Source organism: Somniosus microcephalus, chromosome 3, assembly GCF_052327205.1.
Source record: "Somniosus microcephalus isolate GS21.2 chromosome 3, FLI_Smic_1.0, whole genome shotgun sequence".
NCBI lineage: Eukaryota > Metazoa > Chordata > Chondrichthyes > Squaliformes > Somniosidae > Somniosus > Somniosus microcephalus.
In genome coordinates this window covers 224,009,524-224,036,756 of record NC_140989.1, presented here as the reverse complement: position 1 = coordinate 224,036,756, position 27,233 = coordinate 224,009,524, and the positions used below count along the sequence as shown (strand labels likewise).

Below are 27,233 nucleotides of genomic sequence, written 5' to 3'. Positions count from 1 at the left end.
TTTCGATAAGATCACCTCTCATTCTTCTAAATTACAATGAGTATAGGCCCAGCCTGCTCAATCTTTCCTCCGAAGACAACCCCCTCATCTCTGGAATTAACCTAGTGAATCGTCTCTGAACTGCCTCCAATGCAAGTATATCCTTCCTTTAAATAAGGAGACCAAAACTGTACGCAGTACTCAAGGTGTGGTCTCACCAATACCTCGTACAGTTGTAGCAGGACTTCCCTGCTTTTATACTCCAACCCCCTTGAAATAAAGGCCAACATTCCATTTGCCTTTTTGATTACTTGCTGTACCTGCGTGCTAACTTTTTGTGTTTCGTGCACAAGGACGCCCAGGTCCCTCTGAACTGTAGCATTTTGTAATCTCTCTCCATTTAAATAATAGTTTGCTTTTTTATTTTTCCTGCCACATTATACTCCATCTGCCAAATGTTTGCCAACTCACCTAGCCTGTCTATATCCCTTTGCAGATTCTTTGAGTCCTCTGCACAACTTGCTTTCCCACCCATCTTTGTATCATCCACAAACTTGGCTACGTTACACTTGATCCCTTCATTCAAATCATTAATGTAGATTGTAAATAGTTGGGGCCCCAGCACTGATCCTTGTGGCACCCCACTAGTTACCGTTTGCCAACTAGAAAATGACCCATTTATCCCGACTCTCTGCTTTCTGTTAGTTAGCCAATTCTCTATCCATGCTAATATATTACCCCCAACTCCGTGAGCTCTTATCTTATGCAGTAACCTTTTATGTGGCACCTTATCGAATGCCTTCTGGAAATCCAAATACACACACACCCTGCTTGTTACATCCTCAAAGAACTCCAGCAAATTTGCGAGGATGTTACCTGGGCTGAAGTGCTTCAGCTATGAAGAGAGACTGGACAGGCTGGGGTTGTTTTCCTTAGAGTAGAGAAGGCTGAGGGGGAACCTGATTGAGGTGTACAAAAGTATGAGGGGCGTAGATAGAAAGGAACTTTTCCCCTTGGTAGAGGGGTCAATAACCAGGGGGCATAGTTTCAAGGTAAGGGGCAGGAGGTTTAGAGGGGATTTGAGGAAAAACTTTTTCACCCAGAGAGTGGTTGGAATCTGGAACTCACTGCCTAAAAGGGTGGTATAGGCAGGAACCCTCACAACATTCAAGAAGCATTTAGATGAGCACTTGAAACGCCATAGCATACAAGGCTATGGACCAAGTGCTGGAAAATGGGATTAGAATAGATAGGGCTTGATGGCCGGCGTGGACACGATGGGCCAAAGGTCTCTTTCTGTGCTGTATAACTCTATGACTCTTATCCCAGTACTGGTGCCAGTGCCCCACAAATTGAAACCCATTTCTCCCACATCAGTCTTTGAGCCACTCGTTCATTTCTCTGATCTTATTTACCCCATGCAAATTCGCTCATGGTTCAGGTAGTAATCCAGAGATTATTACCTTTTGTGGTTCTGCTTTTTAATTTAGCCCCTAGCTGCCCATACTCTCTCAGCAGAACTTCTTTGTCCTACCTATGTCATTGATACCTACGTGGACCATGACAACTGGATCTTCCCCCTCCCATTCCAAGTTTTTTTTTTTAGCACTGTTGCCTTATTAGTAGATAAATTATAAATCAGAACGCCAAGACCCATTAATAATAGCGACTTGAGATTTTTGCAAATTAATGGTGGCGCAGCTTTAAACTTTGTGTGGCCCCATGGTACATACCTATACAGCCCACGAAGACAGAAGTTTGGTCAGCACTTGTATAGGTCAGCGATATTTACCGAATGGATTACTCTTGGGCTATATGACTGGAGTGGTGTGGGAGGTACGGAGACTTAACATACCTTTGCTCAGTCCTGTTATGCTTTTGTTGCCTCCAGACTTGACCATTCCAATGCTCTCCTGGCCGGCCTACACTCTCCGTGAACTTCAGTTCATCCCAAACTCTGCTGCCCGTATCCTAACTTGCACCAAGTCCCGTTTACCCATCACCCCTGTGCTTGGTGACTGACATTGGCTCCAAGTCCAGCAACATCTCAAATTTAAAATTCTCATCATTGTGTTCAAATCCCTCCATGGCCTCACCCCCTCCTATCTCTAACATTCTCCAGCCCTACAATCCTCCGAGAACTCTGCATTCCTCCAATTCTGGCCTCTTGTGCATCCCTGATTTTCTTCACCCTACCATTGCCGGCCGAGCCTTCAGCTGTCCAAGCCCTAAGTTCTGGAGTTGCTTCCCTAAACCTCTCCGCCTCTCCCTCCTCCTTTATGACACTCCTTAAAACCTACTTCGTTGACCAAGCTTTTAGTCATCCTTCCTAACGTCTCCCTCTTTGGCACCGTGTCAATATTTGTCTGATTATGCTCCTGTGAAGCGCCCTTGGACATTTTACTACATTAAAGGTGCTCTATAAATGTAAGTTCTCGCCTGCAATTCCATCAACTGTTTCTGTAATCTGATTAGGAGCATAAATGTTGCCTGAGTAGCCCAAGGCTAGGGAAGAGAAAAATCAAAGAAAGACTTGAATGTATATAACTATTAATCACTTTTCTCAAGCTTTTCAAACTTTGCCGATGACACCAAACGGGGGTGTGGCAAACAGTGAGGATGATACCAATCGACTGCAACAGGACATAGAAAGGCTAGCAGAATGGGCAGACAAGTGACAGATGGAATTTAATACACAGAAGTATGAGGTGATGCATTTTGGCAGAAGGAACAGGGAGAGGCAATATACACTTAATGGCACAGTTTTAAAGAGTGTACAGGGACAGAGGGACCTGGGAGTTAATGTGCATAGGTCCTTGAAGGTGGCAGGACATATCGAGATTGTGGTTAACAAAGCATACGGGATCTTGGGCTTCATAAATAGAGGTATTGAGTACAAAAGTAGAGAAGTTATGCTGAACCTTTATAAAGCGCTGGTTAGGGCACAACTGGAGTATTGCGTCCAGTTCTGGTCACCACACTTTAGGAAGGATGTGAAGGCCCTTGAGAGGGTGCAGAGGAGATTTACCAGAATGGTTTCGGGGATGGGGGATCTTAGCTACAAGGACAGGTTGGAGAAGCTGGATTTGTTTTCATTAGAGCAAAGGAGGTTGAGGGGTGATTTGGTAGTGGTGTACAAGATTATGACGGGTTTGGATAGGCTAGACTGGGAAAGGCTATTCCCACTAGTTGATGGTAAATGGACTAAGGGACACAGATTTAAGGTTTTGGGCAAGAGATACAGGGGGGACGTGAGAAAAAACATTTTTACGCAGTGAGTGGTGATGACCTGGAACTCGCTGCTGACGGAAGTGGTGGAAGCGGACACACACAATGTTTTCAAAGGGAGATTGGATAGGCACTTGAGTGAAATAAACTTGTAGGGCTACGGGGATAGAGTGGGGGAATGGGACTGACTGGATTGCTCCACAGAGAGCCCGCATGGACTTGATGGGCCGAATGTCCTCCTTCTGTGCCGTCATGACTCTATGAATCTGGTTCACACACAATGAATTACTTTGAAGTATAGTAACTTGTTATGTAAGCAAATTCTGCACATAGCAAGTTGCTGCAATTATCAAGCAATAAATGACAGTTAAACAATTTTTTGGTAGTGTTGCTTGAGGGAGGAATGGCAACCAGGATATTGGAAAATCTCTGCTCTTTAAATAGTGCTGGGGTTCTTTAACATCCACCTGAACTAGTAGGACAGGCAGACCTCCTCGGTTTCATTCTCACTTGGAGAACTGTGTCTCTGACCGTATAACACTTCCTCAGTGCTACATTGGAGGGTCAAACTTAGCTATGCATCTACACACTTGGAGTGGAACTTAAGCTCAAAGCCATCCAACTATGAAACTAGTTTCCAACGTGTCAGCTTGCTTCAGTCACACTCGCCCCTCAATCAGAAGGCTTGTGATTTCAAGTCCAATACAGACTTGAGCACATAAACTAAGCTGACACTTTGGAGCAGTACTTGCAGAGTGCTGCATTGTCAGAGATGTCATCTTTTGTGTAGTTCCTGTAGAAATAGAAAGGATCCGCAGGAAGGTCGCAGACTCATTGCTAGCAGTTCCTGGAGTAGGAGAGCGGACTTCTCAAATTCTACTTTACTGTAACCATCATTAGAAATTTACAGAAGTTTACTTGTGGGACAAACTGGATTGCTTTTCAAAAGAGCTGTCGCAGACTGGATGGGCCGAATGGCGGCCTCTGCTGTATTATTTTATGATTCTATGTGAAAATCTTATACTGTGGAACCTGAGTGTTTTAAAAACGTGAATGGAAATTCAGTATTCAGTGGGTTGACATTAATGATGATGGTGAAATTGTATGAGTGAGTTTGTGTCGAGATAGTAAGAGCAAAATAATGTTTTTCACCCTGTAATAATTCCATCCCTCCCTTCCTCTCTTCCCTCCCGCCATCAATCTGAGTGTATACTTTCCTTGTAAATGACTTTAATTAAATGTATGACTAAAACCAGATGAAATGTCAAGTGGTTAAAATTGTAGTGAAAGCCAACTGCAGCATTGCCCCATGCTTTACTGCCCTCTGCTGGCTATAATCAGCATTTCTACCGTATTGAGGGCATGTGAGTCATAGACTAGTGATTGGTGTGATATAATTAACCAGCACTTCCAAGAAATTACCTTAACCTGCACCTCCTTTCTTTTTGATTCTTTCTCTTTGTATGTGTTTTTTTTCTGTATAATTACATGTGACTATTTCTGCTTAAATGCTGAGTGTTAATAACATTAATATTGCTAGAAACTGGTTGGGCGTATTTCCTTAGCCAGACAACAGGAAGGAACTGAATTGATGCAGAGTTATAACTGATGCACTATGGGTTAATGAGCATCTCTACTGACATTAATTCAGCTCCCTAGTGTTCTATCTTGCTACTGCCTCCAACCTGTCTTCCCAATGACATTAATTGCATTTAAATTGTACCTGGAGCCAGCCTTTGGCTCGGTGGTAGCATTCCTGCCTCTGAATCAAAAGGTGCAGAGTACAAACCCTCTTTCAGACAGTTCCAGCATGTGGAGACCAGAGCTGTGGCTTTGAATTCTGGGTTGCCATCCAGTGGGATACTCTCGTCTGGTGGGTGTGGGTGACCCCACTTCATCCTATGGGTTGTGGGAGCCCATAAAACCCCCTCCCGCTGTATAGGACTAACCACCCAATCGGCTGAAATAATGAAGGTTACAGCCATGGAAGGAGAGTTCACGTGGTGGCCTGCCACACTGTTAATCAGCCTGAGAAACATTCCACTGCTTCACACTGTCCTCCAAGGGAAGAGCGTGAAACTAAGAAAACAACCAGAGCTGTTAATATTGTGGAGATATTAGTAATGGCACTTATGATCGAAAAGAGGGCGATAATTTGCAAACCCGTTTACACACACAGGGCTGTATTTATTTTGAGTGAGTTAACACCACTGGATTGTATTTATATAATGCCTTTAACATCGAGAAACGTCCTAAGGCACTTCATAGATACGTAAGGAAAAACATACGCTAAGCCAAAGAACGAAAAATTGGGAGGGCCGACCAAAAGTTAGCTGAAGAGTGGTGGGTTTTAAGGAAGGTCTTATCGGAGGGGAAGCAGGTGAAGACAGGAAGGGAAGAGGTGTAGAGCTTTAGGAATGGAAGGGCAGAGGTAGCTGAAAGCTCGGCTGCTGATTGTGGGGCGAATGGGTGGGGCACTAGATGCCGGAGTCGGTGGAATGGAGAGCTTGACAGGGGTGGGAGCAGGCCTTGTATGGCTGGAGGCGAGGCCGAAGATGATGGCTTCGGTCTTCCCAGTGTTTAGCTGCTCATCCAAAATAGGTTCCATTTTATACCAAAATAAGTTAATCTTGTTCCAAATAAGTGATGGATTTGTGCATATAACCTCTAATTCTGGTAATGCCATTAGTTCCCCAACCTTCAGAGGTTCTGGTATGGTGACTGACTTGGTGGTGGGTCTGGCTGCAGTTGAGTGGGAAGACAGGGCTGCAGTGTCTTCAGCCTCCCCATGTGAAAGATCACAGTCCTGATCGCTGCTTCAATTACAAGTACATTTGCAGGTTAATTTCACAGCTCTTCCTTTTTTAAAAAAGAAAATGGAGACACTGAGATAAAGTGCCAAAGCCCATAGTGCTCAACATCATCAAGGCTGTAAAGAGTAGGATAGAGGATGAGCTAAATCAAGCAGTTCTGGTCAGGTGATGTTGAGCTTGGGTTTTAAAAGCAGTATGTAACTCAGTCGTACAGATCAAGAAAGTCGCTGCTTTGATTCCCACTTTGTCCTGAGTTTGCTGATTTCAGCAGTGCATTCCACCTAATTTCAGAGCCGTGGGGGCGGTGGGTGGTGGTGATGGAGGGCGGGGTGTGGTGTGGCGAGAGGAGGAGGAGAAATCACCCAGGGTATTGAGCTCAGCTGTGATGTTTGCCATTCTTGAGTAGCCTACCGATACTCACTATCTGTGCTCACACATGAATAATGGCCCCTGGGTGAGTTACTGGCAGGCAGCTATTGGCCAAAGAGCCATACTCTAGCATGAGTTAGCACCTTCAGACGTGGAAAGAAGTAAACCGGAGGAGGTAAAGCAAGAGCTCAACCAAACAGCTGCATTGTTAAACCTTTTATAGTTCACGTGCTCTGGTCCGAAATATGTTGCACAAATATATTCTATATTCAAGAAGGAGTTTCTATATTCAAGAAGGAGTTAGATATATTTCTTAAGGCTAAGGGGATCAAGGGATATGGGGAGAAAGCAGGAACAGGGTACTGAATTTGGATGATCAGCCATGATCACATTGAATGGCGGAGCAGGCTCGAGGGGCCGAATGGCCTACTCCTGCTTCTATCTTCTATGTTTCTAATAATAGAGACTTGCAAAACTGCATTTATATTCACGTAGACCTGCAATCATTTTAAACCACCTGGATACTGCATCGCAAGTCTTCTGCTTGCATCTTCCTATGGATGTGTTCCAGTCACTGAGTATAATTTATTGGGGATTAGCGTCTTTCAATCTGACTGAAATCCAGAGGACCCGTTTATATTTAATCTTATGCCAGCAGTCATCTGACACACCTCCCTCCCTCTCTCTCTCTCGCGTTGATTTATCTCATTTCAGTCCTTATCTGCTACACGCGAGGAGGCAAATTGCAGAGCGATTCCTCCATAGTCACCTGTTTGCAGTCAGCCAAGCACCAGCGTCCAGCCTTGCCGCAGTCCCTTCTGCTTAAATCAGAAATCTGCTGAAGTGTAAAGAAAGAAAAAAAGTGCCCTTATCTCCAATTTTGGCCTGTTTTGTTGCAGCGATACAGTCTGTTCCACGCGTGTCACTATCTGATAACTACCTTCCTTTATCAGCCCTTTTGGCACTGACTGTAACAATGTGTGTTCTGGACAACAACTTGCAATGAATGCTCTGCAGGCCTGACAGGAAGGGAGTGTTTGGTAGAATGCACTAACTAGCCAGCTACACTTTGTGGTGTTTCAGTGAAAGGATATGACACAGTTTCTAAGAAACGTTTTTAAGGGAGAAGGAACCCACAATAACTTATATTTGTATACAGATACTCGGAAGGAAAAAGTGAAGCCATTTCTACAGCAGGAGAGCCTGTGACAAAAATCTCGCTCATCACGAAGACTTTGCATCCGTTCAAATGCTCCTTCTTCTTTACTTTTAGAATTCCTATTTCCCATCCTCCACTCACCCTCCCATGCTTCTGAAATATCCCCCCTTCCCCTCTGTGCTTCCAGTATCGCCACTGCCCTTCATTCTCTGTCTGATAGGCACCTCTTCCTTTTCCCAGGGCATCTCTTCTTTTGACCCTCCTCCCCTTTCCACAGCTTGGAAAGCCTCCCACCTCCCATTCTAAAACTACTCCATCACTCTTGCTTTTCACAAGAAGTGCATTAGGGGGTAGCTAAGACTGTTCAAAATATATGAATAGAAAATTCAAATAAGTGAGCCCCTCCAGAAATGGCTCCTTTACCTCAGTTATCATCTGTGCCTCTAGCTGTAGATTTGATAACTCAAGTTACCGTTCTAGTCACAATATTTGTGGAATGTCGAGCAAATTGCTGCAAATTCAACATTGCTGTATAGTTTCAACATTTCTTCAGCTGTGCTTCGAGATTAGCAGCTGTATAAATATGTTAGGGAATTCTGTTGAGCGGGTGTTCTCCAGTTAGTGAAACAGTGGAGTGGTAAGTCACTCGCCCATTATGGGCAGTTAGTGAAACAATGGAGTGGTAAGTCGCTCGCCCATTATGGGCAGTTAGTGAAACAATGGAGTGGCAAGTCACTCGCCCATTATGGGCAGTTAGTGAAACAGTGGAGTGGCAAGTCACTCGCCCATTATGGGCAGTTAGTGAAACAGTGGAGTGGCAAGTCACTCGCCCATTATGGGCAGTTAGTGAAACAGTGGAGTGGCAAGTCACTCGCCCATTATGGGCAGTTAGTGAAACAATGGAGTGGCAAGTCACTCGCCCATTATGGGCAGTTAGTGAAACAATGGAGTGGTAAGTCACTCGCCCATTATGGGCAGTTAGTGAAACAATGGAGTGGTAAGTCGCTCGCCCGTTATGGGCAGTTAGTGAAACAGTGGAGTGGCAAGTCACTCGCCCATTATGGGCAGTTAGTGAAACAATGGAGTGGCAAGTCACTCGCCCATTATGGGCAGTTAGTGAAACAATGGAGTGGCAAGTCACTCGCCCATTATGGGCAGTTAGTGAAACAATGGAGTGGTAAGTCGCTCGCCCATTATGGGCAGTTAGTGAAACAATGGAGTGGCAAGTCACTCGCCCATTATGGGCAGTTAGTGAAACAGTGGAGTGGCAAGTCACTCGCCCATTATGGGCAGTTAGTGAAACAATGGAGTGGCAAGTCACTCGCCCATTATGGGCAGTTAGTGAAACAATGGAGTGGCAAGTCACTCGCCCATTATGGGCAGTTAGTGAAACAATGGAGTGGCAAGCCACTCGCCCATTATGGGCAGTTAGTGAAACAATGGAGTGGCAAGCCACTCGCCCATTATGGGCAGTTAGTGAAACAATGGAGTGGTAAGTCACTCGCCCATTATGGGCAGTTAGTGAAACAATGGAGTGGTAAGTCACTCGCCCATTATGGGCAGGACTGGGTGGTAGTTTTAAACAGAAAAGAAACTGCGAATGCCAAAAACTTGGAATCGAAACAGGAAGTCCTGGAAATTCGCAGCAGTTCCTGAGTTTTAATGAAGGGTTTCCACCCGAAGCACAAACCTGCCTTTTCTCTCTTTTTAGGTACTGGCAGATCTGCCATGTATTTCCAGCAGTTTCTTTTTCTTTTTCACTGGCTGTAGCTTGTCTCCGTCTACCTCCTCCCCTCTCTGCTTGTCTGGGGAGGATGCAACTGCAGATGTAGGTGGTGTGATGTGAAAAAGAACAGAACCTTTGAGGGAGAGGGAGTCAAGTGTAGCAGATCCTGTTTTTTGTAGAACACTTCCAAGGAATCCAGGGAAGCAGGACGGATTTATAAACACGCAGGATGGATTTTTAGCATTGGAGAAGGGCGAATGTACATGTTAAGTGTCAGTCACTTGGGATAAGATAAATAAGATTGATCAAAATATCACTCTGCAGTGTCAGAGTTGTTGGAGCACTTGGATAAAGTGCTCAGAAGATGCTAACTGATGATGACTAACATAGTTACTGCTTTAAAAGCTTTAAAACTGTGGAAGCAAGTCATCCTCGGTTCCGAGGGACTGCCTAAGAAGAACTTAGTTACTGCTTTAAAATACTTGGTAAAATCCGACGATTGTGCTAATCTTTGTGGATTCATCGCCCCTCTGAACAAGGCAGTTCTAGCTCAGATATGGAGCTTCTGTGAGATGTCTACCTGGGAATTTTCACCATTTTCAGCAAGAATTCACAGAAAATGTCCCCAACAAGGTGAAATGGCAAGTTGGGTAGTGACTTGACTTTTCTGAGAATATTACAGGCCAAGCTACCCCTCCATCCATCCACTTCCCCTTGGGTGCTTTTTTAAGGGTTTTTTTTTGTCCAAGTTGAGGGATGTTTGTGCTGGAGAAATAGAATGCTTTCCACTTTAGACATCTGGTGTAAGCATCAAGCACAGCCAGGTGAACTATAGCATGGTTTGAGAAAACCAAGTGAAGTGCAGAAGGCATAACTCTGCTCCATCTACAGCAGAGTGCCACATTGTAATACCGTGATGTTTCCATTTCCCACACCACCCATCCTCTGGCCTTTCTATGTGACATTACCTATTTGTGCAAGTTTCATGCTATGGACACATGCGCATTAGGGGCTGGACTGAGATGGTCCACACTCCTTTCATGTGGCATCCTTACAGTCAGTAAGCAGAGGAAGCCTTGATTCTGGAAGTCTGCGCTGGATTTGAACCCAGGTCTCTGAGGTAAAGGGGATAGTGTGTAACTCATTCGATCACTCAGTCTCTGCTTCTCCCCTCACTTGGCACAACGTTGCTACCCTGCTCAGCACACCCAATGCCACCATTTTGTGCGTCCCTATAAACCCCACCCCAGTGAATCCTGGGGAAGGAGGGTCAGAAACAAAAGTTTCCAGGTTTACTGATGAGTCCTGTAGGACATGGGCTCGAGTCCCAGCATTCCTTGACATTTGAACCAGTTTGTGTTACGTTTCAATGTCTGGTACAAGCTTTAGTTTCCCACAGCAAAACTTCCCTCTGGCTCCCGGAGTATAGAAGGACTTATTGTCTTGAAGCTGAGAAGTAGTCAGTGGTTCACTAATGTACCCTTCTAGGTGAAGGAGGCTGCTTAGAGACCAGAACCTGTGTAGGAGATCAGATGTCACACAAAAATTTGAAGCACGGACTTAACCCTCTTCCTGCCTCCACTGCAATTCATAAAGTGCACAATCATTTGTGGCGTGTAGAGCAAAAAATTGGGATGAATAATTCATGCCCAAAGTGAAATCCCTGCTTTGGTTTTGTGAGTGGGAGGATTGTGTACAACTTGCTATGGGATCCAGGCATGAGCGAAATCTTGTCTCTGCCTCTTGCCTGTCAGATGATGGTTTCCTTGGGAACAAATATTGCTTCCACATTTCACCCCTGTGCTGGATGCTTTATATTGTGCTGTGTAAGTCACATTCAGTACTTATGTGAGTGAGTCGTTAGTAGGTGTGTGAAAGATGCCTATATTCTGCTGTTGCTTGTCGTTATCGCCAAACTGTTCTGTTTGAACGGGTGATTCAATCACTTCTGGTGGTTGGTTACTGTGTTAATGACCTATTCGTTTATACAGTACGCTTCAATACAGGAAAATGTCTTTGAGCACTTTACAGTAAGGAGGAGGATAATGTGACTACAACTGATGCGTGGGGAATGGAGATCTTAGGATGGGGCAAGAAAGGTATTGCCTTAAGAGGAGAGTTGAGAGGGGGTTCTTCAAAGCAGGGAGGATGGACGGAACTAGGTAGAAAGTTCCACAAGGTAGGTAAACATAGAAGATAGGAGCAGGAGTAGGCCATTCGGCCCCTCGAGCCTGCTCCGCAAAGTACGTAGTGCTTGAATGAGTGGTCGCTAGTGTGGAGGGGTAGGGCAGTGAGGAGAAATCCAGTGTTGGAGTGGATAGTGTGCGCACGGACGTAAGACAGGAACAGATCATTGAGGTATGATGGGGCGAGGCCATGGAGGGATTTGGAAATCGTGACCGGAATTTTGAATTGGCCATGCTGAGGTACTGGGTGCCAATGGAGCTGGGAGAGGAGGGGGGGTGAGGTCAGTGAGGATGTGGGTTGTAAAGTTGTCAATGAGTTGAAGCTTGTGAAAGGTTGGTGTAGTAGGCCAGCTTTGAGGACACTGAAGAATTTCAGCCTTGAGGTGATGAAGACATGGACTCATAACGAAGACACGAACTTTGATTTTTGGTGGCAGATGGGGGGTGAGGGGTGGGTCGGGGGGAATAAAAGTTGATTCTAGAGTGGTTTTGAAGCTCCAACAGGGAAAGCTAGAGAGTTGGGAGGTTGCAGGTTTGACCTGCTGCTTCTATTCAGCTCCTGTTGGGTTGTACAGAGCAGACGGGCACTGTGTAGAGGTCATAGCTTCATCTTGTAGGGAGGGGAAATCAGCTGTGGGTGTTGTCAGCTCATTGCCTCCTAGAGGCTAGGCAAAGAGAGCCTTAGCAGAGCTCGAGAGAACAGCTTGTTCATCAGCCCTCATAACTTAAGACATGTAGGACCTTGAAATTAAGCGGGTCGGGGGTTATTTCTTTAAAGGGTGGGTTTCCTCTGGAAAAGAATAAAGCATGAGTCCATCTTAAATGTGACATTTACCAAACTGTTACAGGATTTAAATTTTTTTTTGCATGATTAAGTTAGTTGTTTGAGACAACGACAGCAGTTAGTTTCAGATTCACAGATTCACAGAAACCCCACAATGCAGATAGAGGCCATTTCGGCCCATCGAGCCTGCACCGACACATATCCCACCCGATCCCCTTAACCCCTACACCAACACATATCCCACCCTATCCCCACGTATTTAATCCCCCTAACACTAAGGGTCAATTTATCATAGCCAATCAACTTAACCTGCACATCTTTTGGACTGTGGGAGGAGACCAGCATCGGACCTAGGAGTGAGCAGCGAGGTCAGGAGTAATTTAGAGGGATTGATTTAATCTAATTAAATAAAAAAAATTATAATTAATTACATAGAATGGAGCAGATGATGTGTTACTGTTGCGAGATGTGGGAGCCGGTAGACCCCATTGAGGCTAACGGTGATTACATCTGTGACAAGTGTCTGCTGCTACAGGATCTCCAGCTCCGTGTTGATGAGCTGGAGTCTGAGCTTCAGATACTGCGACACATCAGGGAGGGGGAGAAGTACCTGGACTCTGTGTTTCAGGAGGTGGTCACACCTATGAAGTTAATTAATTCAGATGTAGCCCATGGTCAGGGACTGGACGGTGTGACCACGAGTGAGGCAGGTACGGGGATCCAGAAGGTAGTGTTGGAGGAGCCGCAGCCCTTGCTCTTGTCCAACAGGTTCGAGCTTCTTACTCCCTGTGGAGACGGAAGCAGGGGCTGCAGGGAGGATGAGCAACCTGGCCACAGCACCGTGGAGAGGGGGGCCATTCAAGAGGGGGGAGTAAATAGAAATGTTGTAGTGGTAGGGGATAGTATTATTAGGGGGATAGATAGAGTTCTCTGCAGCCAAGAGCGAGAGTCCCGTAGGCTGTGTTGCCTACCCGGTGCCAGGGTTAAGGACATCTCCTCTGGGCTGGACAGAAACTTGGAGTGGGAGGGGGAGGATCCAGTTGTCGTGGTCCATGTTGGTACCAACGACATAGATAGGACAAGGAAGGAGGTTCTGCTGAGGGAGTTTGAGCAGCTAGGGGCCAAATTAAAAAGCAGAACCACAAGGGTAATAATCTCTGGATTATTACCTGAGCCACGAGCGAATTTGGCTAGGACAAATAAAATAAGAGAGTTAAATGCGTGGCTCAAAGACTGGTGTGGGAGAAATGGGTTTTGCTTCCTGGGACACTGGCACCAGTACTGGGACAGGAGGGAGCTGTTCCGTTGGGACGGGCTTCACTTGGCCAGTGCTGGGACTAGAGTCCTGGCGGATCATATAACTAGGGCTGTAGAGAGGGCTTTAAACTAACTAGTGGGGGGGAGGTTCCCAGAGAGCAAATAATACAAATGACAACAGAGAAGGTCATAGACTTAGGTAGCAGTGGGGAAATTAAAAACCAGAGCGTGTCAGGAAGGGGTAGAAGGTGTGGAGTAAAAGGTAAAGTAATAAAAAGGGCAATAGCAGGAACTAAGTGTCACAAAACATATTTGAAAGTTCTCTATCTGAATGCACGTAGCATTCGTAACAAAATAGACGAGTTAAAGGCACAAATAGCTACATATGGGTATGATCTTGTGGCCATTACAGAAACATGGCTGCAGGTTGACTGCCTGGGAATTAAACATACCAGGTTATTTAACAATCAGGAAGGACAGGCAGGAAGGAAGGGGAGGTGGGGTGGCTATGTTAATAAAGGAAGGAATCACTGTAATACAGAGAAATGATATTGGGTCAAAGGATCAGGATAATGAAACAGTTTGGGTGGAGATAAGGAATAATAAGGGGAAAAAAACACTAATGGGTGTAGTATATAGGCCTCCGAACAGTCGCAACTCGGTTGGACGGAGTATCAATCAGGAAATAGTTGAGGCTTGTAATAAGGGAACATCTATAATTATGGGGGATTTTAACTATCATATAAATTGGACGAATCAAATTGGGCAGGGCTGCCTTGAGGATGAGTTCATTGAGTGTATTAGGGATGGGTTTCTTGAGCAGTATGTAACTGAACCAACCAGGGGGCAAGCAACCTTAGATCTGGTCCTGTGTAACGAGACAGGATTAATTAAAAATGTCCTAGTAAAGGATCCCCTTGGAATGAGTGACCATAACATGGTTGAATTCCATATTCAGTTAGAGGGTGAGGAGGCTGTATCTCAAACAAGCGTGCTAAGCTTGAATAAAGGAGACTATGAAGGTATGAGAGCGGAATTGAGTAAAGTGGATTGGGAAAATAGGTTAAAGGATAAGACGATACATGATCAGTGGTGTACATTTAAGGAGTTATTTTACAAATTCCAAAAAAAGTATATTCCACTGAGAAAAAAAGGGTGTAAAAGAAAAGACAGCCATCCGTGGCTAAGTAAAGAAATTAAGGATAGTATTCGACTAAAAACAAGGGCATATAAGGTAGCCAAATCTAGTGGGAGGATAGAGGATTGGGAAAACTTTAAAAGACAGCAAAAAATAACAAAAAGATTGATTAAGAAAGGGAAGATACATTATGAAAGTAAATTAGCAAAAATATAAAGACAGATAGTAAGAGTTTTTATAGTTATATAAAAAGAAAAAGGGTGGCTAAAGTAAATATTGGTCCCTTAGAGGATGAGACCGGGAAATTAATGGTGGGAAATATGGAGATGGCAAAAACACTGAATGAATATTTTGTATCAGTCTTTACAGTAGAGGACACCAAGAATATCCCAACACTTGACAAGCAGGGGGCTATAGGGGGGGAGGAGCTAAATACGATTAAAATCACTAAGGAAGTAGTACTTGGTAAAATAATGGGACTCAAGGCGGATAAATCACCTGGACCTGATGGCTTACATCCCAGGGTTTTGAGGGAAGTGGCGGTAGGGATTGTGGATGCATTGGTAATAATCTTCCAAAACTCCCTGGACTCAGCAAAGGTCCCGGCAGACTGGAAAACTGCTAATGTAACACCCTTATTTAAAAAGGGCAGTAGACAGAAGGCTGGAAACTATAGACCGGTTAGCCTAACATCTGTGGTAGGTAAAATTTTGGAGTCCATTATTAAGGAGACAGTAACAGGACATTTGGATAATCATAATTTAATAAGACAAAGTCAGCATGGTTTTATGAAGGGGAAGTCATGTTTGACAAATTTGCTGGAGTTCTTTGAGGAAGTAACATATAGGGTGGATAAAGGTGAACCAGTGGACGTAGTGTATTTAGACTTCCAAAAGGCATTTGACAAGGTGCCACACAAAAGATTATTGCTTAAGATAAAAAATCACGGGATTGGGGGTAATATTCTGGCATGGATAGAGGATTGGCTATCTAACAGAAGGCAGAGAGTTGGGATAAATGGTTCATATTCAGACTGGCAATCAGTAACCAGTGGTGTTCCGCAGGGGCCAGTGCTGGGTCCCCAACTCTTTACAATCTATATTAACGATTTGGAGGAGGGGACCGAGTGTAACACATCAAAGTTTGCAGATGATACTAAGATGGGAGGGAAAGTAGTGAGTGAGGAGGACATAAAAAACCTGCAAGGGGACATAGACAGGCTAAGTAAGTGGGCAGAGATTTGGCAGATGGAATACAATACTGGAAAGTGTGAGGTTATGCACTTTGGCAGGAAAAATCGTCGAGCAAGTTATTATCTTAATGGCAAGAAACTTGAAAGTACTGAAGTACAAAGGGATCTGGGGGTCCTGGTGCACGAAACTCAAAAGGTTAGTATGCAGGTGCAGCAAGTGATTAAGAAGGCCAATGGAATGTTGGCTTTCATTGCTAGGGGGATAGAATATAAAAATAGGGAGGTATTGCTTCAGTTGTACAAGGTATTGGTGAGACCGCACCTGGAATACTGCATACAGTTTTGGTGTCCATACTTAAGAAAGGACATACTTGCTCTCGAGTCAGTACAAAGAAGGTTCACTCGATTAATCCCGGGGATGAGGGGATGGACATATGAGGAGAGGTTGAGTAGATTGGGACTCTACTCATTGGAGTTCAGAAGAATGAGAGGTGATCTTATTGAAACATATAAGATTATGAAGGGGTTGGATCGGGTGGATGCAGGGAGGATGTTCCAGATGATGGGTGAAACTAGAACTAGGGGGCATAGTCTTAGAATAAGGGGCTGCTCTTTCAAAACTGAGATGAGGAGGAACTACTTCACTCAGAGGGTGGTAGGTCCATGGAATATGCTGCCCCAAAAAGCTGTCGAAGCTACATCATTACATAAATTTAAAACAGAAATAGACAGTTTCCTAGTAGAAAAGGGAATTAAGGGTTACGGGGAGCGGGCAGGAATTTGGACATGAGTCTAGGTTCGGATAGGTCATGGCCCTGTGGGTAGCGGAGCGGGCCCAGGGGCCGTGTAGCCTGATCCTGCTTTCGTGTGTCTAATGCTGTTAGATTCAGGAGATAGTCCTGTCATAGTGGATTGGCGGTTAGGATCAGATCAGCCATGATCTTATTGAATGGCGGAGCAGGCCCGAGGGGCCAATTGGCCTACTCCTGCTCCTATTTCTTATGTTCTTATGTAAACCGGAGCACCCGGAGAAAACCCACGCAAACACGGGGAGAATGTGCAAACTCCACACAGACAGTCACCCGAGATGATTCTGCTCCATGGTATTGCACCAGCCCAGAGGGAATGTGGACGGGTGGAAAGCTGAGCTTGGTCCCACACCCACAGTTCTTGAATGTGACAAAAACAGCAAGCAAATTTAAGGCATTATTCTGTTGTTAGCCAGTCACATACGAATCTAATTACAGCAGTGTGATGAACTTCATTGTAAAGGGAGTGTCCCCTCCTAGTGGCGGGGAATGAGTTCTGCAGGCAGTAAGGTATTAACAGATAAGCCCATTTCTCTTTACTGCGTTTCTCGTTATGTTTGATTCATCATACTCTGGCCGGTTGGGTACCAGAGCTGGAACATACTTGGTCTGACACCTGGAAGAGGAATGCACCTGATCCAGCATGCTAGGTGCAGGGAGACCTAACCGGGGAGGGGAGAGGAAGAACTTTGTCCTTTATATTCCCAATTGGAAACAATTAACCATTGTTTGCCGGGGAAGGGTAGCTGGATAATGCAGAAGGCTATGGAAAATCTGTAACTTGCTCATTACCACCCAGCACAATTTCTCTAGGTCATTTATTAGACACCTGTCCTTGTTGCTGTTTTCTGTGCAGTTGGACACTGTCATTAGGATATCAGATCTGTACAGAAGAAAAATAGGATTAACCCTCTTTTTAAAAAAAAAAAAAAAAATTAAAATCCTTGTGTATTGCATTGCAGTCTGTGTAATCCCAAAAATCAAATGCTGCATTTATATCTGGTATGATGTGCCTTGTGCAGCCATACCAGTATAGAGTTTATGCAAAAACCCAGTCATCTACAACCACCTGTAAACAGCAGTTATTATATCTTGCCTGTTGCCCCCTGAGCTTTCAGAATGCTTTATTAACAAATTGTGCATAATATAAAACCCGCAGTGCATTTTCTGTGTTAAACTTCTTAATGTATCTTGTCTTCTCACTTGCTCTTTTCAACTTTGGTATTATTCTGACTATGGGCTTTAGCTCTTCACCTTATTTTTTCGTTAATTAAAAACATTGGAAACATTAACAAATTGAACAGAACTTGCTTCCCGGTGTGACATACTGTAGTTAGAGGTAACCATCGATCCCGTGACATCCTATCCCACTTGTATCACATATAAGGGTGCAGATTTTGGTTCATAGGAGGCTTGGTCTACTTATAGTAACTGCCCTTGTGCTGTGAACGTACTCTGTGTTGGGAGAGAACTCGAATCCTAACACCTGATGGCAGATAAAGTGGAATAAATATCACTTGTACATCAAACAGGCTGTTTAAATTTTCAACCTACTTACCATGTTTGGCTTCTGATTGCCACTGAACAATTCCAATAAAAAGCCAATATTATTGAAAGGCATATTTTCAGTGGGTTCCCAAACATCGGCAGCTGAAGAAGGAGCTTCTCCATGACTATAGGAACTGTGGTCGTGTAAGTGAAGTTCAGCAGCAAAGAAACGTGCCAGCCAAACTGACCCCTGCCTGCCTCAGGTTTTCTCCACATTCAGTTGTTTTTGGGTGGTGTGAGAGCATAAACTGGCACCTTAGCGCCCCAAAATGTTAATGAAAACAGGCTAAGTTTACATATTTAAAAAAAAAACTGCACGTGGCAATAAGCTGCTTACACAAAGGCTGGTGCATGCACTGTTTATAACCATTTTATATTTGAACCTGGCCTATCTCAGACTAGGAGAAGTCAAATTGCTTCAAAGTCAGTTTTGTTATGAGAAGGACATGAGCAGTGGGTGGGTCGGTTTGTGGGAAAGGTTGTTTTCTCCCTACTGTTGGTGAAAGTGCCTTGCAGCACAAACATGTGTGGGGAGCAGGAGGGCAGACCAGTGTTAAACTGGAAATGCTGGTAACAGCAGGTAAAAGACTGTGCATTTATCAGCCTTAGTGCAAGATAGTCTAACTACTTTGTGAATATCTGTCTGTGTTAACGTGGCCATTTTTTGTGCTAATCCTGCAGGAATACAGAGGACTATGTAACCTGGGTGGATTCTTCAAAGATCAAACAGCATGTAATGGAGTACAATGAAGAGGTATTCTTAACAACTTGCTTGAAAATCTATCGCACGCTGGTTTTTCCCTGATTAACTTGTGCCTGTAATTCAGTGGGGAGGATCTGCCCAAGGTGGTCTTTTGGTGGATTTTAGTTTTCTGCTTTGGCCTGACACTTGAAGCTTGAAGCTAAAGCACTTAAGAATCCACCGCGCACTATGTCACAAGTCACTCCAACGCTATAATTTATTCTTAATTACCAGCAAATGCCTGATTCTTTGGCTGGAGCTCGGCACTTGTCCTGCCAGCTGAAATAATGACTTTCACACGGAGACGTGCAAGGGGCGCAGTGGCTGCTGTGGAACTTAGTCATACAGACCAGGGAGGCGTCATGGTGAAACAGTGTTCCATGTTTGCTTAACTGAGGTTAAGGAGGCCAGTGGTGGAGATGCTAAATTGGCTTCTTTGTCCACAGCTGAAAGTGGGGTCTGTATGTGGTTGTTGGATGAAGACAGAATTGGGCTCAACTGTGATGCTGTCTGCAGTTGAATAGCCAACAGACTCTTAATTCAATGGTAGCACTCCTCTGAGTCAAAGGTTCGAGCTCCACACCAAGACTTGAGCACATAACCTCGGCTGACACGTCAGTGCCGTTCTGAGGAAGCGCTGTACTGTCTGAGGTGTCGTCTGCCAGATAAGCTGTTAAACTGAGACCCCATCAACCTTTTTCAGTTGAACATGAAAGATTTTGTGGCTGTATTTAAAGAAGAGCAGAGAGTTCTCCTGGTGTCCTGGCCAACATTCCTCCCTCAACTAACTTCTCCTAAACAGATTAACTTGTCATTTATTTCTTTTGGTGTGTGTGGGATCTTGCTGTGAGCACATTTATTGTCATCAAAAATTAATTAATTGGCTGTTTGGGTATCTGAGGCCATGACAGGTGCTATATAAACACCTGGGGCTGAAAACAAAGATAAAAATAAAAGAGGGGACTTTGGAAATTGCATTTATAAAGCCTTTAACCTAGCTAAACGTCCCAAGGCTCTTCAAAGGCATCAATAAATAAATGGGCACCGAGCAAAAGAAAGATTTCAGGAGGGGTGACCAAAAGCTTAGTCAAACAGGTGGGGTTTAAGGAGGAGAGGGAGGTGTGGTGAAAGGGTAATGTTGTGGAGTGACTGTATCTGAACTCCTGGTTCTAATGAAGGGACACACTGAAAACGTCAGCCTGCATTTCCAGCATTATATTTTAAAAAAAGGTTTTAAATGTTATATTTAAATTAAACTGGAATATATTTGAAAAATGCATTTGTTGATTGGTGTAACAGTCTGGAAGATGTTCATTTTTTTTTCTCTGTTTTCTCCCCCCCCCGCAGAGAGATGACTTTGACCTGGTTGCTTAGTTCCATGTCTTTTGGCTGACTGCCCTATGCATTACTTTAAGTAGAGTGAATATCTCCTTTGGTGGCCTACACTGACTACACATCACCGCTGCTGAAACATCCTGACTTCAGACTATATCTCGAGGCTGTATGGTGGAGCTGGGAGTTACCGATTTTATTAACTTCTGATTGGTTACCTACAACAAATGTCCATTTTATCTCCACCCTAATACATTTGACATTGTAATATATATGTTATAAAACATTGTAATTTCCCAGCATAGTAGAATCTCACTAAGTGGTTACAATGAGTCATTTTACCAGTTTTGGCATTATTTGTGTCAAAACTAGTTTGTATGATCAGCATTGAATGGATCCTATGAATTGATGACCCGGTGTATAGTCTTATCCTTGCCTGCACTATCATCACAGTTGTACCTAGGGATACAACTAGACTTCAGTTTAAGTAAACTGTCCCTTTAAGCCCACCATTACCCGTACATTGATCTGATACAGGCGCTTCCTGACTGACAGCAGCATGTACACTGTGTCAGTGCAGTTCGACCATTGCCTATACATTGATCTAACACTGATACAGCTGCTTCCTGACTGACAGCACAGTGTCAGTGCAGTCCTGTCATTGATCTGATATGGTTCTGAACATAGTTTGAAGTAAACTGCACACAAAGGCCCACAAGTGAGCTGTACTCTCCATCCCTGTCTCCCTGATCAGTCCAAACACTCCCTCATATAAAAGAAAGCACCAGCAGCCCAGGCTCTTTTGTAACGAAGCGGAGAATTCTATTTGAAGCTGTGGTGCCCTCTCTGCACGATCAGCTGATGAGCCCGAGTGAGGACAAGAAAACCGCAGATTTGTCCCACAGGGTATGCAACAGGTGAATTCGCCAAATTCGAAACCAAATTGAATCAGCCCCCCGTTACCTTTGTCCCTAAGGGGCATTCCAGACCCAAAATTAGATTTAAAATCAGAAGATTATTATTTATTTTTTTTAGAAGAAAAGATTAATTTTTGCTTTATACACAGTCCTCGGAACCCTAAATCTTTTTGAGGGGGACTAAAACGACAGTGGATTCCAAATGTTGGTACCACTGAACAAATGCCCTAATACTGGATTTTTGTAAAGGATAATGCACAACCTAGTATAACCTCTTATTCTTTGAGAAAGGCTATGTGGTGTTTCAGCTTTACCAGCATGTGTTATCCCCGGCTTAGCAAAGACTAACATCATCTTCTATTTGTGTTTCTCAATTTTTAAAACATTTCTACAAATAAATCCAAATTCTTTCATATTTTCCATTCTGATTGTGGTTTTCTTTTATAAGCAAAATAACTGGTCTCTTTGTAGTAAAAGCAGACTCCAGGCTAGGGGCATGCAGGGATAGATGGCTGCCGGTAAGGATTGAGATGTTTTTAAAAAAAAATAATAATAATAATAATACTGGAGAGTTGAATAAGAGGGAGCACTTTTAGGCTGCTGGTTGCAACTGTTAGCAGAAACATCCCTGTTTGCTGACCATCGGAGCTGATACGCAGACGTGCCAAAATGAAAACTGAAACAGGACATGGCGAGGCATTGGGTTGTTAACCAGGGTGGCGGATTCAAATCCTGACTGACCAAAGTGACCAGTTCATTGACATTTTGCATTTAGGTTATAAGGAGGGAACACCGACCGCCATGTTGTTTGTTTTTGGGAGAGAAATCCAAGTGTCAAGACAACTTTTAAAACAACGCTAATCGTAACCTTCAGACTAATGTGCATATGTGGGGGGTCAAGCCACAAGGGTCGCCATATATAAATAAGAGAAACAGTAAGGTGAAGCTCCCATTGTTTGTTGTAGGGTTAGAATTAACCTTTGACGTAGCTTTATAATGTACTAGATGTTTATTTCTGGGAAAAGTAATTGAATCAACTGTGGGGATTTTCTTTAATACATGTGTATATATTTTTTAAATGCTTAGATTTCTGCTGGAGCTTTACTTCTCCAATTCAGGTTTGACTTTAAATTTAACCCCTGGCTGAGCACTTTCAACTTGCTGATGAGATGAACAGGGTAAAAGAGAAGATGGGGTAAATTAGGAAGTGGTGATTGGGTGAGGCCAAGTTTGGGTTTCAGAAGCCTGAAGATGGTTGGAGGAAGCGAAGGCTGAGGGAGGTGATGTGTTCCAGTTTGGAAGTAAGCAACCACTTGAAGTTAATTGGGTTTTGAATTTTTTTAAAATTCCATTTAGATTTGGGATTTATTTTGAAGATTTGAGCAACAGTCCTGTAAATGCCTATCAGCAATTTTTTAGGACTGTTTCATTCCATGTTTATGCATGGAAGCTTTGCAGATCGTCGCTGGGTCAAAATCCTGGAACTCCCTCCCTAACAGCACTGTAGGAGTACCTTCACCACACGGACTGCAGCGGTTCAAGAAGGCGGCTCACCACCACCTTCTCAAGGGCAATTAGGGATGGGCAATAAATGCTGGCCTTGCCAGCGACGCCCACATCCCATAAGCGAATAAAAAAAATGAATGTTTACAACTACAGAATTTGCCTTTTTTTTGTAATCTCCTGGCTTTTTTTTACCTACAGATCTTCAAACTGCAATTGTCGCTCAACTTTCAGGACTGGAGAAGACCATCTCAGACCAGTCAGATGAGCCACAATATTTTTTTTCCCTGGTTATGTACATTCCTTCTTCCTCTGTGATCTATATTAAACCAAGCGGATAGTGAGCACCCTGATGACTAAGTGAGTAAATCCACTGCCCAGTGTGTTACTAAACACAACAGACCAGGAAGTCCCCAGGTTTGATCCTGGTCGAGTTGAGTAAGCAGATCTCCGTAGGGTTGCTACAGTTAGTCTCAATGTCCTAGGTGGGGTTTGGTGGGGGGGTGGTGGAAAATTCCCTCACTTGGGATACTGCCAGGGTTCCTGTACCAGATTACCTTCCATGGGCTTCTCCTATAAAAGGCACATCAGTGAATTTTGGCTGAAGACGGGATCAGTCACTGCTGCAATCTGCTCTCACATGAAGATTGGCAATTGTGCAAGGTACGTATGAGCTGCCAGTGTCCATGGAGCCATACCGCAGCATGAATTCCTGGTTTGGGCGGGGAAAATTAAGTTGATAATTATATGGTTATGCTTTTAATCTGTTTCGATGATTGTTCAGTCGAAAGCACTAGTTACCCCCATATTGTAACTATAGCTAGTGCACATAAGTCAGCTGTTTTTCTAGTGATACAGGTACAGTGGTAGCACTCTCATCTGAGTTAGAAGGTTGTGGGTTCAAGCTCCACTCAGACTTGCGCGCATGATACAGGCTGACACTTCAGTGCAGTACTGAGGGAGTGCTGCACTGTCTTTCGGATGAGATGTTAAATCGAGGCCCCATCTTCCCCCTCGGGTGGATGTAAAACATCTCTAGCACTGTTCGAGTTCCCTCTGTGTCCTAGCCAATATTTATCCCTCGGCGTACATCACTAGAACAAATTATCTGGTCATTTATCGCATTGCTGTTTTTGGGACCTTGCTGTGTGCCGCGTTTCCTACATTACAACAGTGACCGCACTTCAAAAGTACTTCATTGCTTGTGAAGTGTTTAGCGACATCTTGAGGTCATGAAAGGTGCCATACAATATTTCTTAACTTGGGAAGAATGAGTTAGAGTAGCAGACTGCAGTTAGTCCTGATTTCAACACATTAAGAATTTGGAAGGAGGATGAACAATGTGTAGGATGATGGTGAAAGGGTTGGGAAGAGCACATGAGGTAAATCATCCAGTCCAGGAGTGCGAGAGGGCGTTAGAAGGCCTTTGCCAGATAAGGGAGCAGTATTCAAGCCTTGGATAGAGTTGGGCTTCAGAGAATTTTTGAGGAGAAACAAAATGTATGATGTGAAAGAGGAAAGCAAGCTTCCTGGAGGCAGATTTAGCATTGGAGATGATTAAGGCAATTTAGTTTGAGGTCAGAGGCGATAGTGAGGTGTAGAATGTTAATGGATGTAGAAAGATGTGGAGCTATATAAGGTTACAGCTAAGAGAAACATAAAGAAACTGTGTCTTTGAAGAGTTGGAAGAACAAGACCTTCATTGCCTCCACAAAGAGATCAAGATGTAGTCATTCAGCCATTGCATTGCAAAAGGAATAAAACTATTTGCTTTGAGGTTGTGCAGTCTGAAGGAAGTTGATAAATTTCAAGTGGAATCATCAGCAAACAAATGGGATATGGTTGGATTATGGTGGAAGGATGACATTGATATGAAGAAACAGAGTGAAAAGAAGACAAGACCCTGGGGAACTCCAGAATTATTGGAAAAAGGGTCAGAGGCTGAGCCATAAACTGTAGCACGGATAGGGCCATTTGATGTGTGCTTTAGTTCTAAACCTTACGGTGTCCCAGCATGAACCGCATATGATGGTAACTTGTTTTGAAGTGCTCAGTATCAGGCCTGGTCAAAGGCAATGGCAAATGACTCATCAAAGTTTTCAAGAGTAGAGTTTGAGGTGTGTTGGTAATAAGGTCACTAGTGGAATAACAGTGCCAAAGACCATATTGGTGATCAGGGATTAGGCCAGGATTTTCAAGGTGAGGAATAATTTGAGTGAACAGCAGCTTCCATAACTAGAAAGTTAAGACAACAGAAGGGTACTAGTTTGAAGAGCAAGAGGGTCACATTTCTTGGGATTAGAGCAAATTTTCAGTGAGAAGAAAAAGTGGACTTTGAGCAAGAGAGATGGAATAGCATTTTGAAGAGGTAGGTTTAGATGTGCAAACCTTGAGGACAATGGGATGGATACCATCAAGACCAGAGATGGTACTGGAAGTCTAGAAAGAAGGAGCTTGCAATTATGTGCCTTTTATATCCTCAGGATGTCCCAAAGCACTTCACAGCCAATGGACTGCTTTTGAAGTATAGTCATTATTGTAATTTAGGGAAACGTGGCAGCCAGTTTGCACCCAGTGAGGTCCCTCAAACAGCGATGTGATAAATGACCAGACAGACTGCTTTTAGTGATGTTACTTGAAGGATAAATATTGGTCAGGACACAAGGTGAACTCCCCTGCTCTCCTTTGAGTAGGGCCATAGGATTATTTATGACCACCTTAAAGATCAGACAGAACGCCGGTTTAACGTCTCATCCGAAAGACGGCGCCTCCGACAGTGCAGCGCTCCCTCAGTACTGCTGACTCAGAGGTGAGAGTGCTACCCACTGACGTGGAATGGGCCTGGCAGGAATAAAACTTGGTGCAAGTCATAATGGCATAACAATGAAGCAATGGCAGGTCTGTGCTGCTTGGTGAAAAAAGATGATGTCCTGCTTGGTAATGGTTATTGTAATGTCAGTGAATGCTAATCATGCCTCTGATGAAGAGAATCTACATGACTGTTTTTCCAGGTAAGATATGGAGCTGTTCTCTGTTGTATAAACAGTACTTATAATAACATCTTGCATTTATAAAGTGCCTTTAATGTGGTAAAACATCCCAAGGCACTTCACAATAGCGTTATCAGAGAAAATTGACACCGAGCTTAAGAAGGAGACGAATACAAATTACATGAAATAGCATTTGGAAATGTGAGCATTGCAGCTGAAGTGCTAGGCATCTATCCCTCTTGCATGAATATTAGATAACCAAGTGTGATGAATAAAGATTTGGGGGTGACATTACAAAAAAGAAGTTGATGGGGTGCTGATCTTGGCATAGCCTGGGTTGGGTTTGTACATGGACATAAAGAACAGGGCAAGCCCAGTGGTCTAAGTGCCCATTTCTCATTGCTGGCAGTGTATTCTGGAGGTGGAAGTTATATATTCAGGGTCTCTGCTGACTTTCTGAACCATAGAAAATTCAGTACAGTACAACACAAGTCCATTCAACCCATTGAAGCTCATCCTTGTGTCCCAATTCCCATGATCACATCCAGCTGCATTTTGAATGTCCCTGGATTTTGATTGCTTTCAGTTCAATTAGGATTCTTTTATGTGGAACTTTTGTCGGAAGCTTTCTCCAAGGTCCAACAAATTATATCTTATGTAGTTCCAGTATTTCTATTTAATCTGTACTGTCCTCTGGGAAGTTGAGGATATTTGTTGTACAAAGGCTCGGAATTTTCGGTCCTGATGACCGTGAACTGGCAGCGTTGGCCGTCATTTCGCCTTTGAAACCGACCGCAACGTCAGGATTTAGCGCAGGCGCAGCCTAATGCGGAAATCCTGAAGTTGCAGTCAGTTATTCACTGCTCCTCCACAAGCTGCACCGTGTCCCCCCAGCCCACTACAGAGCCGGCAATCAGTGAAAACTCTCAAATCATGGAAACTGACCAAAACTTCGACTCTTCTGCAGTAATTACGCTGTTAAATACCCCATTAAAAGTTTGACCTTTTTGGATTAGGTGTAACTGGGGTTTTAACTGCTAAACAAAGGTTATGGGCCTGAAAAACTAATTTTAATTGTGTGCAGTGTCAAATTTATCCATTTTAATAAAAATTAAAAATTTTTAGAAACTAATTTGTTCATCTTTATTTCAGGTTTGCCTTTTCCCCATATGAAAGCCCCAATCTTTGTTTTGCTCTCTCTAACATTTTATAAAATTTTAGGAGCTTACCCACTTCCTGGTTGGCTGACTGAGAATTCTGCGTTTTGATTGGCTGCTTAGACAGCTTGTTGCCAACACAGCAACGTTTTGCTGTGAATTCCCCTTAATTTCTGTTGATTTCAATTACGCATCACAGAATCACAGAATCACAGAAACCTCACAGTACAGATAGAGGCCATTTCGGCCCATCAAGCCTGCACCGACACATATCCCACCCGATCCCCGTAACCCCTACACATATCCCACCCTATCCCCATAACCCCACATATTTAATCCCCCTAACACTAAGGGTCAATTTTTATCATAGCCAATCAACCTAACCCCGCACATCTTTGGACTGT

The 27,233-nt window shown here is 43.8% G+C and overlaps 1 protein-coding gene across 7 annotated transcripts in view; it reads left to right on the top strand.

Annotated features, from left to right (window-relative positions):
* Positions 1-26,790, top strand: part of imp3 (IMP U3 small nucleolar ribonucleoprotein 3) — a 326,220-nt gene extending 299,430 nt beyond the window's left edge. For 5 of the 7 annotated variants that reach the window (XM_085982178.1, XM_085982177.1, XM_085982181.1 and 2 more), the window contains 2 exons: positions 18,870-18,942; positions 22,884-26,790. In XM_085982178.1, coding sequence (XP_085838304.1) covers positions 18,870-18,942; positions 22,884-23,000 — 190 coding nt within the window. In that variant the 3' untranslated portion in view covers positions 23,001-26,790. Of the gene's footprint in view, positions 1-18,869; positions 18,943-20,277; positions 21,597-22,883 lie in introns of those variants that run through there. The other 2 variants (XM_085982180.1, XM_085982179.1) reach the window with 1 other exon arrangement.
* Positions 26,791-27,233: the final 443 nt, after the last annotated feature.